Here is a 14,028-nt window from a genome sequence, read left to right on the forward strand (position 1 = left end):
TGGTATATATGTACAATGGAATATTACTCAGCCATAAAGAATGATAAAATTATGGCATTTGCAGGCAAATGGATGAAACTGGAGAATATCATGCTAAGTGAGATAAGCCAATCTCAAAAAACCAAAGGACGAATGATCTTGCTGATAAGCAGATGATGACACATAATGGGGGGTGGGAGGGGTTAGTTTTAGGGTTAGGGTTAGGGAAGGGGGCAAGAATGGAGGACAGAAGGACTGTATAGAGGGAAAAGAAGGGTTGGAGGGGTGGGGGGAGGGAAAAAATGGCAGAATGAATCAAACAACATTACCCTATGTAAATTTATGATTACACAAATGGTATGCCTTTATTACATGTACAGAGAAACAACATGTATCCCATTTGTTTACAATAAAAAATAATATAAATTTTTTAAAAAAGGCAAAACTATGAAGACAGTAAAAAGAACAGTGGTTGTCAGGGAATTTGACTGAAGGGAGAGAAGGAGGGATGAATAGATAAAACATGGGCAAACTATTCTGCATGATGTTGGTAGGAACATAACATTATTTGTCAAAGCTCACAGAATAAATCCTAATGTTAACTATGGACTTTAGTTAATAGTAATGTATCAATATTGGCTCATTAATTATAACAAATGTACCATGCTAATTCAAGAAGTTATAATAGGGGAAAATAGAGGGGGTACAGGAATATATAGGCATACTGTACCTTTTGCTAATTTTTCTATAAACCTAAAACTCTTATAAACAAAAAAGTTTATTACAAAAAATCAGGTGCAGTGGCACACACCTGTAATCCCAGATACCAGAGAGGCTGAGGCATGAGGATCACAAGTTCAAAGCCAGCCTCAACAACGTAGCAAGGCCTTGAGAAACTTAGTGAGACCCTGTCCCAAAAATAAAAAAAATAAAAAATAAATTGGCTGGGGATGTGGTGGCTCAGTGATTAAGCACCCCTGGGTTCAAGCCCTAGTACCAAAAAGAAAAAGTTTGTTAAAAAAAATTTTTATCAAAGGTCTTCTAGTAGATATGTGTATGGGTAGACTCCTTCCTAAAATATATCTTTAATTTATTCTGTCCCTCATGTGAAGCTCAAAAGGAGTAGCATAACAAACAGGTAATTCAACATCTTCCAAAAATTAAGTCTATTATAATTACATATAATAGTGGAATTCATTATGATTTATTTATGCATGCACAGAATTTTATTGATTTCATTTCCCAGTACCTCCTTTCCCCTTCCTTCTTCCCTACTCTGACCTTCCTTCTCCAATTTACTTATCTCCCTTCTATTTTCCTGAGATCTTGGTTTTCATTCCTTTTGTCTCTCTAACTTCCACACATGAGAGAAAACACATGACCCTGGACTTTCTGAGTCTGGATTATTTCACTTAGTATAATAATGTTCTCCAGTTCCATTAATTTACCTGCAAATGACAATTTTGTTTTTCTTTACAGCTGTGTAAGATGCCATTGTATATATGTGTTTGTGCATCACATTTTCTTTACCCATTGATCTGTTGATGGGTGCCTGATAACAAGATCTATTCATGAAAGATTTTGACAGAACCACAACCTTGCACATAAACCACTGCAACCTTACACAGAATATGCTTCTATGAGGACATCTGTTCAATGACTGACTGTTCAGCCTCAGACTGATGCTACCATTGTCATCGATCTTTGTAGTCAAGATTACAGTTTCAGAGTATCTTATGGAGTCCTGCTTATTTTGCTGTAAGAATTTTCCCTTATCCTCCTTGACTATACTCATATTTTCCTTTGACACATGTATTACCATTTCAATGTTCTGCTATTCCTAAATAAACTTAATCATCTTTGGGGGAAAAAAAATAAGCACAATAACATTAATCCCATTCTGATACATCATGTGAAAGACCATGAAAAGGCATTAGTCCCTTTCTCTAATATCTATCCAGTCAGCTCCTCTACATCATAGTGGGGCAGCTTCAGTAAGCATTGTGAGCAGCAAGGCTACAAGCAGAATGAGTGCAGGAGATATCCAAAGGAAGAGACAAAGATCCACACCTCTCTCTTCACATGAGACTTTCAAGAGATCAGGGTGGCTAGTCAAGCACATAGCTTCTCTTATTTATTCCTTAGAATATAAGGCTTTGCTAAAGATGTTTTGCCTTATATTCGAGCACTGCCAACTCCAAACTAGCATTGATAGTGTGCCAGCACAACTACTTTAAAATGACACATTTGGCTATTTTGAGTAGACCTTGAGTTGCAGTCACATGGTCCTTTGTGATGGTAAAGGAAGTGTCACCATGACTGTTTACTAAGTCCCACTCTATTTGTCTATGTTGTAGCCCTAGGTAGAGGCAGGTGAGATAGCAGCAGTGTTTTCCTCTACATCCTATGTCTTCCTATGGTCCAGAGCAAAATCTATTTAATGGAAATATAAAAGAAAATATTCAATGTATCCAAACATGCCACTGTTTTTAGTAAGTATAAATTATTTTATAGAAAATAAACAACTCAATAAATGTTATGCTTCTTTATAATTCTCAAATTATTTTTTATTTCTTGCAGTGTATACATGTGAACATAATCAGAATGTTTCAACTTTAAAATAAGCAACCCTGAAATGTAAGAATTAGTAATTAGTCATTTTGCTCAGATATAAATTTTCAAATTATACAACAGCAAGTCACCCATCCACTAAAAAAATACCTAGCACTCTCTCCTTTTCCTTTTGACGTTCTACTCATTGTTATATGAGTAGCACTCTTACTAAGTAAGAAAAAATAATCTGTGAAAAACGATTATCAAGGAAACAATGAAATTGGAGAGGGATTAATTTGTGTCAGGAGACTAGGCATAGTAAGTGACTTGACCAGAAATAGACATCCATTAAAATTAACATTTTTATTTTTACAGATTTAAGATATTTACAATTTCTGAGGAGACCCCCTTCATAAATGCTAGAGTCACCTATGCAACTCTCCATTTATCAATTCAGTCCATAGACTTAATAAGTATGAGCTTGTGGCAAAATCTGATTTTCCTACTCCAACATCCATTCTTCCCTTGCTCCCTAATGACAAAATATTATTTTATTTGGGGAGGCCATGTACCTAACTAAAAGGTGACATTTTCAACTTCCCCTAGCCATGTGAGGAGATTCTAACCAATGAGATATGAATGGGAGTGTCATGCATGAATTTCAGGAAGTCTTCTAAAACATTATCTGCTTGAAATATGGATGTAATGGCTGAAGTTTAAATAGCTATCTTGGACCATGAGGTGACATTTTCAGGATAACAAAACAACAAGACTTAAGTCTCTGACTACTATGGAGAAAAAAAAAAAAGTCATATTTGTCTTTTTGTGTTTTTCTGTTATCTGTAGTCAAACCTAATCCTAATATGATATCCTAATATAATACTATACTGTATCACATTAAGCTGCAGCATCAAATGAACATCTTTAATCAACTGTTAAGTATTTAAAATGTTCCCATTGTTTAGCATTATTTGTTGAACAGCATTAAACATTGAAAAAATTATTCCTGTACCTACAAACATGATTTGGGTATTTTAAAGGATATTTTTCCCCAAAAAAAGTAATCGTCACCATACTGAAGGGCTAGAAATATTGTGTAATATTTCTTTCTTTTTTTTTTTTTTTACTTCTTCCATTTTACTTGTCAGAAAGGACAAATTTGGGGCTTTCAGCAATATGCATGCATACAACAACTCTGCCATTTTTTTTCTTTGAATTTTGAAAGATTCATAATGGAACCCTGAAATGCTTTTCTTCTTTTTTTTTTTGGTACTAGGGATTGAACCCAGAGGTGCTCTACCAGTAAGCTACATCTCTAACCCTTTCTGTTTTGAGACAGGGTCTTGCTAAGTTGCCCAGACTAGCCTCGAACATGTGACCCTCTTGCCTCAGCCTCCCAAGTTGCTGGGATTACAGATATGCTCCACTACACTTGGCTTTAAAATGAATTTTTGACGATTTGATATGCAGTGCAGTTTTCTACAAAATAATCTACTTCGTATATTGCCTCATGAATTTTCTCCCACTAAAAAAGAAGTTCCCTAATGGTGCAGAGCTAAGTCTAATATACCTTTGATTTCCCTAGTATATTCGTTATTTATTGCTGTATAAAAATTACAATAAAACGTAAGAGCTTAAAGCAATAAATATTTATTATTTCACAGTTTCTGCAGGTAAAGAAACTAGTTATGCCTTGGCTGAATATCTCTGCCTTCAGGTGTCTTATAAGCTGGCAATCATGATGTTGACTGGGGCTGTAATTTCATTTGAAAGCTATGCTAAGAAAGGATTTCCTTTAAAGCTCACTCATGTGGTAGCTAGAAGGACTTGACAATTTTGTGAGGTCTCAGTTTCTTCCTAGCTGTTGACCATATGTCACCCTGAGTTCCTCAGTGTAAACATGTGAGAAAGAGAGCAAGGCAGAAGTCAGTTTTTGTATCTTAATCTCAGAAGTGACATCCCATCACTTTTGCCAAATTGTATTTGTTAAAAGAGTTTCTAGATCCATTCTAAACAGAAGGGGAAGAGGATATGCAAATGCCTAATAGGCCTGAAGTAAATATTGGTGGTTTAACCTAAATTTTTGTGTGTATCATACATTGTACTTTTAGTTTTCAATTTTTTTCTATATACCAAAGAGTATTTCAATATGTGCTTTGCCAAGAATGGCTGATATTCATACATTATGATCAGCCTGAACTTTTAATTTGTTGTAAAGTTATTTTGGGGTTTCAGGTTATAGACCTTATTTTATCTTATCGAACTGGAAAGCATACCATCCTTTTCTATATTTCAAAATAGTACAAGGTAAGATTAACCATATTGGATATAGTTGGAAAAATTCATCATGTGATGTAGTGATAAGGGGGTACCTTAGTAATATTTCTTATAATCTTCCTTTGTTAGTGATTTATAAATATTTTCAAGTCATACTGTCCAATATATTATTTACTTGTCAGAAATGGCCATACGCATGTTTAAATTTAATGACAATCAGTTGCTTAATTTCACTAGCCACATTTCAAGTGTTCCATAGCCACATGCTGAGTGACTACCATATTGAAAACGAACAGATATAAAACATTTCCATCATCACAGGAAGTTCTATTGGACAGTGCAAGTTAAGCAAAGCTGGCTTGAAATCAGTGGAATTGGGTGTCAGTTCCAGCTACACTCTTCACTAGTTTTGTAACCTAGGATATATCACAACCTCTTTGTCTCTCCTTGGTCTTATCTATAAATTTGTACTACTACCTTCCCTATCCATTTCACAAGACTGTTGAGAACAAAAAATATATTTGAAAATTATAAAGTACTCTACATTTACACAATTGTCATAAGTTCATAGGGAATCTTGATTATAATGCAAATTACCCAGTTTTTTCATGCAAAATGGAGATAATAACATTATCCACTTCATAGGGCTGCTGTGACAGTTACAAGTTAGTATATATAAGTAACATTTAGATCGTGTGCCTGACACATGTTAACAGATCAGTAAATATTAGCTGTGATTATTGTTGTAGGCATTCAGCATTAAGGACACATTTACTCTTATCTCAAAATAGTGTATTCCTTGGCAGTGATCCTTTTCAAAGAGTAAGTCTGATCATATCACTCCACTGCTTAAAACTCTATAGTGGTTTCCCCATCTTACAGGAAATGACATCAACATCTTTACAATTGGCTAAAGGGCCCCAATTTTTCCCTTCCACTCCTTCTTTACCTCATTCCTCCACCTTACCTCTTACTTCTCTCACTACTTTTGGTTGCACTCTAGTTATGCTGACCTTGCTGTTGCTCCTCAAATATTTAAAACTCTCCCAACTTAGAGCCTTGTAGTTGCTCTTTCCTCTACCTAGATTTTCCCTAGATATACACATGGCTCACTCTCATTTTTTCAGGTCTTTGCTCAAATTTGATCCCATCATGGAAGCTACCTCTGATCTCCCTAATTAAAGTTTCCATGGTGGTTAATTGTATGTTTCAATGTAGCTGGGTCACAGGTGCTCAGATATCTGCTCAAACATCATCTTAGGTGTGTCTGTGAGGGTGTTTTTGGATGAGAATAACATTTGAATTGGCAGATTGAGTAAAACAGATTGCCTTCCCTAATGTGGGTGGGTCTAATCCAAATAGCTGAAGACATGAATAGAATAGAAAGGCTGACCTTATTCATAAGAGGGAACTCTTCCTGCCTGACTGCCCTAAGCTGGAACATTAGTGTTTCCCTGCCTTCAGATGTGAAATAAAATACTGGCTCTTTTTGGGTCTTAAACCTACCAATATTTGGACTGGACTTATATCCTGTTTCCCTGCTTCTCTGGCCTTTAGACTCATACTGGTACACCACTGACTCCTGTGGATCCCGAGCTTCTCAACTGTAGACCTTGGGAATTCTCAGCCTCCAATCATGTGAGCCAAGTCCTTATATAAATCTTTACGCACACTCATCCTGTTGATTTTCTTTTTCTGGAAAACCCTAGTATAGTTTCCTATTGATGCTCTAACAAATTACCAGAAATTTAGTGGTTTAAAACAAGCCTAATTTATTATCTTACAGTTCTGGAGGTTAGAAGCCTGATGTGAATTTCTTTTTCTTTTTTTTTTTCTGTGGTGCTGGGGATTGAACCCAGGGCCTTGTGCCTGTGAGGCAAGCACTCTACCAACTGAGCTATATCCCCAGCCCCTGATGTGAATTCCACTAGACTAAAATGCAGGTGTCAGCAGGCTTATTTCCCTTCTGAGCTAGAGAAGAGAATGGGTATTTCTTTGCCTTTTCCAGTTTCTAGTGACTGTTCACATTTGTTGGTTTATGGCCCTCTGCCTCCATCTTCAAAGCCAGGAACAAGGAGTTGAACCTTTCTCACAGAGTCACTTTGACACTGACACTCCCACCTCCCTTGCCCATATTTAAAGAACCCTTGTGATTATTTGGATAATCCAGGATTATTTTCTTATTTTAAGAACAGCTAATTAGTAGCCTTAATTCCATTTGCAACCTTAATTTCTCCTTGCTATGCAATATAACATGTTCACAGATTCCAGGAATTAGGATGTAGATATATACGGGTGGCTAGCTTACCCCAACACCTTCTTCCATCACTATTTTTATTTTCTTTATATTACTTACCTCTTCTAATGTATAGTATGTTTACTTAATTGGTTTTTGTCAGTCTCCTCTTACTAGAAAAGAGGCTCCGTGAGCTGTTTTGTTCCATGGGCTTTGTTTTGTCACTCCCATATCCTGGACTTTGAAAATAGTATCTGAAACACAACAGGAATGGACAAAACATTTTTGACTATATTAATGAAGCAAACAATTTCATTAGTGAAGGCTAAGGATTTGGAGTTCCTTAGTACCTTTGGGCTCTTTAAGGAATGCCAGGAATCTGAGTGGGAAATTATAAACTGGACTTCGTAATGCATTGTTATAGGATACCTAAAAATGTTACACTTCTTCCCCCCTCTTTTTAAAGGGCCCTACAGAAAAAGCACCTATAATTCCTCACAGTAGCCCAATTCAGGTGGAAAAATCTGTAAATATTGAAAAACTGATTATGTTTGACCTAAATTCTTCAAGTTGGAGGGTTTTTGTTTTGCTTTGTTTTTCCTGACGACTTTACTTTGCACTGCCTATTGTAGCAAACCTCCTAATGCATGTGGCAGATTCCCAGTGAAAACAGGAGTGAAATTGGTTTACAAGTTTGTTTTACTATTTCCATAGTAGCCAACACTGAGATAGTCTCGGTCAAGTACCACAACTCAAGTGCACCTCATACTCTCCACTGCATCCTGAGTAGGCTCTGAAGTTCAGGAAGGCCATATAACTTCAGATTAAGTACACAAGCTCTGGAGTTAGACTGAAGTTCAAATCCCAGCTTTACCAGTATTGCATAACTGTACAGAAATTTCTTATCCTTTCTGAGCCCGGTCTCCTCATCTGCAAAATGGCCTTTCCATATGAGGTACGTGTGAAGATTAAATAAGGTAATTCTCATAATCTACTTATAACCTGAGACAGAGTAAGAACTCTGCTAAAGAAAACACTTTTTATTTGGCAACCTGCCTAACTTTTCATGTTACCCCACTGAGTCATCAAATAAAGGTAGTTGAGACTGGAAAAAGCAAGTCCCTCTATAAATCAGTATCCATACTCTCCTTATACTAGCAAGTTTCCATTTGCAATATATTACTTATGAAACAAATCATCCAACTCATTGCTTTTGTTTAAAACAATGTTCTGCAATCTCAGATTTTTAGATCATTCTGAGAACCAGTGATATAAAACAAATTTTTCTTCATATAATTATGTCTTCACTTATCTGGTGAACATGTTTTCACAAACCTGCTCCAGTATCTACATTTTCTCCTTATTCCCTTAAACCAGTTTCCAAAGAATAGTCTCTGGACCAGTAGGATCAGCATCAGCATCACTTAGGAACCAGGTAGAAATGCTTCTGCTTACAGTTTGAGAACCATTGCCCTGTACTACTCACATGGCTAACATGGCCTATGAAATGAATCACTCCATTGTGTCACTAATCATCTCTAATTTTGGTTTCCTAGTTTTATGTTTCTGTGTGCATGCCTTTAATACATACCTGTTTACTTCAGTCTCTACATTGCTTTGAACAAATTTATATCTTGAAACACGTTTTGTCTTCAATGACAAAGAAAGTTAGCTGGCCATCACAATAAGGATTAAGTCAAATCGTTATCTTATTTTCTAGCCTTTCATCCTTGCAATACATCCACCAAGTCCAAGTTATAAGTAGAATCTGAGCAAGGAGTGAAACAGTGGTAAATATAGAAATGATTATTTTTCTACACTCATCTAACTTTACAAAAAGACTTAAGTGGCTCCTTCTAAATTTCACCCCAAATACAGAAGGTAAGGTGAACATGCCAAATCATGACTCATATTAGTCACAGAACAGAATACTATTCATTTGCTGTTTTTATTCCTAGATGCTAACCAGATAAAGAATCTGGAGCATGTACTTAGAACTCTCTTGCAGATTTTTATGAATAAAGTTACTGATAAAATTAGTCCCAGGAGTTCTTTTAAGACTTGAGATTTTTAGACAACAGAATGTAGGCTACCTGAAAAACATGTTCTTTGTTGCTCAGTGAAAACTCCATTTATCCTTCTACTGGAAATAATAAACTAAGACAGGAAAGGTGAGAGATTGGTAGTCTTGATGAAGTTTCTAAAATTTAGACATGACAGGAGAAATGAGATGAGTCTATTGTGCTATAGATTCCCTATGTATGTGCATGTGTTTGTGTTTTCTTATCCCATCAATGGAAACTGAATTGGTTAGGGCTTTAAGCAAATCAAGTCAGTGTTCTCACACGCCATTTCTTGCAGTGCAGAGTGCTTCATTTTTTCTTTAGGGGACTAAAGTTAAACATGACTCTGTATTTGTCAGCTTTTTCGCCACTGTTACTAAAAGACCTGACCAGCACAATTATAGAGTAGAAAAAGTTTATTTGGGGCTTACTGTTTCAGAGGTCTCACACACAGCAGGTTTCATTCCTTGGGGCTCATGGTGAGACAGGACATCATGGTGGAAGAATGTGGTGGAGGGAAGCAGCTCATATGATGATGATCAGGAAGCAGATGCTATTCGCCAGATACAAAATATACCCCAAAACCATGCCCACAATGTCCCACCTCCTCTAGCAACACCCCAGTTTTCAGTTACCACTCAATTAGTCCCATCAGATGATTAATTCATGGATTGGGTTAATGCTCTTGTAAACCAATCATTTCTTCTCTGAATCTTCTTGCAATGTCTCACACATGAGCTTTTGGGGGATACCTCACATCCAAACCATAACATTCCACCCCAGCCCCCAAAAGATCACACTCATCTGACAATACAAAATACATGTAATCCATTTCCAAGAGTTCCTGTAGTCAACATTTCTGAGACTGTTCAATGTTCGAGACCCCAAAGTCTTCTCTGAGGCTCAAGGCAATCTCACATTGTGAGCTCCTGTAAAATTCAGAGCAATTTACAAGTACCCAATATATAATGGTACAAAGTAAACATTTCCATTTAGTAAAATAGGAGCATAGAAAGAAGGGATAAGATCAAAGCAAGACTGAAATTCAGCTGGGTAAACAAGTTCTGTAGTTCCATCTGACATCTGGAGTACATGTCATGCCAAAGGGCTTGTGTAGCTCCGCCCTGCGGCCCAAGTGGCCTTTCTGTTCGCTTGTCTCAGCTGAATTCCTGCAGCCTTCCTCAGTGGGCATTCCATGGCACTGGCATTTCTTAATCTTTGGGGGTCTCCACTGCAGCTTTGGCTTCTTCTTCACATCTCCATGCATCACCCTCTCAGGGGTTGCCTGCAATATTCTAACCCTGCTGTACTTTGCCTGGCCTCCCAGGGCTTCCTTTGAAATCTTAGTGGAAGCTTCCATGATAACCTAACTCTAGCTTCCTGCATTCCTGCACAACTAGCACCATGTGTTTGATGCCCAGATCTGCTGCCATCTCAAGCTATAGCCAAACCTTCAAAGACCCTGGGCACCGAAGCCTCTGAGTGCCTGGGGAGTTGAGCATGTTGAAAGAATGTCCTAGGTCTCCTTATGCAAGAAGGGTACTCCACTGGTCTCATCTCAAAAGAATTTTCAACTTTATTCCCTTGAGCCTGAGACAGGTGTGGGCTTACCAGCTCCTGAGGTGCCCTCAAGCCATCTTTATTATTGTCTTTGGTCAGTCTTTAGCATTTCTTTAGTGGTAGTAATGTCTTTAAGGACTGCAACTTCCTTAGCCTCAGTTTTACTCCCACCTGTCAAGTCTAAGTTTTTAAATATTTCTGTTCTGCTTTCTGCTCCTGAATATCACAATAAATTTGCTTAAAAGCTACCAGTAATATCCATGCCACCACCTAAATGCTAAGCTGTCTACAAATTTCTTCCGCCAGATTAAGAAGTCCATCACTTTTAAAATCAGTCTCACAAGTCTCAGAACATGGGCAAAATGCAGACAACTTCTCAGTCAGAACATAACATGAATGGCCTCTAGTCCAATTACCAATAGTGTTCTCCTTTCCCTCTAAACCCTCTTGAGCCCTGTCTTCACTGTCCACATCCTATTGGCATTCTGATCATCTAAGTTCCCACCAGAATTAAGCTCTGCTTACAACAATCTAAAGCATTCCCAGCTTGCACTACTAAACATCTCAAAATGTCTCCCACCAATTCCAAAAAGTGCAAAAATCTTCTGAAACACATGGTCAGGTTAGTCACAGCACCAACCCCACTTCTCGGTACCAATTTCTGTATCAGTCAGCTTTTTTATGGTTGTGACTAAGACCTGACCAACACAATTATAGAGTAGGAAAAGTTTATTTGGGGGCTCCTAGTTTCAGAGGTCTCAGTCCACAGACAGCAGGTTCAATTTCTTGGGGCTGAAGGTGAGGCAGGATACCATGGTGAGAGTGTTGTGGAGGAAAGCAGCTCACATGATGATCAGAAAGCAGAGAGACTCTATTCACAAGATACAAATATATACCCCAAAGTCACACCCCCCAATACCCAGTCATACACCAGCTTTCAGATACTGCTCAATTAATCCCATCAGGCTATTAATTCACTGATTGGGTTAAGACTCTCATAACTCAATCATTTCTTCTCTGATCTTCTTCCATTGTCTCACATGCAAGCTTTTGGGAGACAACTCATTAAACTCCCAGCTTATAAAAGGTTTTCATAGAGTTCTACAAGAATAATGAAGTTACATCCCAAGAAGTGCTATGGAATATATAAAATTAACTGTTGCTGGACCTTGAAGAAAGATTTCATCTCATAAATCCTCATATATTTCCCATCCACTTATTATTTATTACTTCTTGAGTTGTATCCTGCAACAGACCTTCAATCCAGATACTTTGGACATGGATCATTAGCAGCTTCCCCAACTGCTGTCAGTCCATGTAGCCATGGCAAATTTTCTTTCCAAATAGCTTTTACATAATTCTCGTGCTCAATTGTTCACAATGCTTTCCTAGTTCTGACTACATTTAGATACTGTATGTCTAAACTCTTCTGTCTAGCTTTAAGGCTATAATTTGGCTCCATTCTTCCATCCAACATTGTCTCCTTCACTAGGATAATTGTGCAATTCCGTCACTCTTTCTTAGGGCAGAGATGAAGAAACAAGGGGAAAAAAAACAGACACTGAAATCCCTAACAGCAAAAGTTTATTTACAGTTGAAGTTAAGGAATATTTTAATGCATGCTGAGAAAACAGTAATATTCAAACTTGTAGGTTACTATCTACTGAGGAATACAAGAGGATGCTGGGAAAGGCTTTGGCATACACAACTACTGAAACCAAGTTATCAGAACACGTAAACACTATTAGAACCAGATTATCACAACACTTAAACACTATTAGAACCAGATTATCAGAACACTTACATATATCACCTACTTTTATGTTACACCAACTTCAAGGACAGTTCACCTAACTCCTCACTGGCTATTTGAGTAAATAGCATTCAAAGTTAAACATTAAGACTAGGGAGTAGAGAAGAAACACAGAAGTGGTAAGCATCAGAACATTTCAGGGCCTACACATATAAATACGACATTAAGATTAATTAATAAACAGTGTTTTAATTTTTGTGTGAAATAGTATTAAGCAATGTTTAGCGCATGAGAAGACACTGCTTTGGTCCGTCCACTCTTTCCAGCTTTTCAAAATGTTTCCTGGCATTGCGGATGTTGATCAGAGTAGCTGCAGAAGCTGAGGGTAGGAGTGGGGAAATACACAGCAGAATAAATATGGGGAGCCAAAGGAATGTTTAAGTAGTAAAACAAATACACAAAAGAGAGCCAAATCCTTCAGTGTATGTCACAGAGAACATATACGAAAAGGCACTTCCAAGCTATCAAAGTTTAATCTTTCTGAAGGACATCTGCTCATATTCTAAACACAAAACTTAGGTTTGGGACTAACAGAATAAAATCCATTACCTTATGTTATGCTTTAATATTAGCCTAGTATAGGAAAAGTCAGTAAATGACAGAAAATTTAAACTTCTAGAAATACTGCAAAAAGTTTTATCTCAATGTTTGTAGTACATATGGCTATTATACTTCCCTTAATGCACATAACAGAAAGATGGGAACGTGTGGCACATAGGATTATGCAATGACATAAAACTGGCATTTAAAAGTTCAGAGGTTATATAGACCATCCTTTGAAAAATCTTTAACACAACCCTAAAGACTTTAAGAGAAACTGAAAAAGACCTTAGAATATGGAAGGACTTCCCATGTTCTTGGATAGGCAGAATTGATATCGTCAAAATGGCCATACTACCAAAAGTGCTATACAGATTCAATACAACTACCATTAAAATTTCAATGACATTCTTCATGGAAATAGAAAAAGCAGTCATGAAATTCTTTTGGAAAAATAAGAGGCCCAGAATAGCCATAGCAATCCTTAGTGAGAAAAACTAAGTAGGAGGCATCATAATACCAGACCTAAAATTATACTAAACAACTATAATAACAAAACCAACAAGGTATTGGTACCAAAATGGGCATGAAGATCAATGGAACAGAACAGAAGATGCAAGAACAACCCCCACCCCCCAAATTCAATTACCTCATACTAGATATAGGTACCAAAACCTACATTGGAGAAAAAATAGCCTCTTCAACAAATGGTGCTAGGAAAACTGGAAATCCATATGTAGTAAAACGAAATTTAACCCCTATCTCTTACCCTATACAAAACTCAACTCAAAGTGTATCAAAGACCTAGGTATTAGACCAGAAACCCTGCACATACTAGAAGAAAATATAGGCCCAACAGTCCAACATATATGCTCAGGATCTGACTTCCTTAACAAGACTTCTAAAGCACAAGAAGTAAAGTCAATAATCTATAAATGGGAGCTGGGGTTGTGGCTCAGTAGTAGAGTTCTTGCCTGGCATGTGTGAGGCACTGGGTTCGATTCTTG

At 37.2% G+C, this 14,028-nt stretch overlaps 1 protein-coding gene across 4 annotated transcripts in view; it reads right to left on the reverse strand.

Moving 5' to 3' along the window:
• Positions 1-14,028, reverse strand: part of RRAGB (Ras related GTP binding B) — a 57,202-nt gene that overhangs the window by 15,422 nt on the left and 27,752 nt on the right. For 2 of the 4 annotated variants that reach the window (XM_079124134.1, XM_079124133.1), the window contains exons 11-12: positions 8,637-12,800; positions 7,166-7,299 (exon numbers count right to left, since the gene is read on the reverse strand). In XM_079124134.1, the coding sequence (XP_078980260.1) occupies positions 12,703-12,800 (98 nt within the window). In that variant the 3' untranslated portion in view covers positions 7,166-7,299; positions 8,637-12,702. Of the gene's footprint in view, positions 1-7,165; positions 7,300-8,636; positions 12,801-14,028 lie in introns of those variants that run through there. The other 2 variants (XM_079124136.1, XM_079124135.1) reach the window with 1 other exon arrangement.

Source organism: Sciurus vulgaris, assembly GCF_902686455.1.
Source record: "Sciurus vulgaris genome assembly, chromosome: X".
NCBI lineage: Eukaryota > Metazoa > Chordata > Mammalia > Rodentia > Sciuridae > Sciurus > Sciurus vulgaris.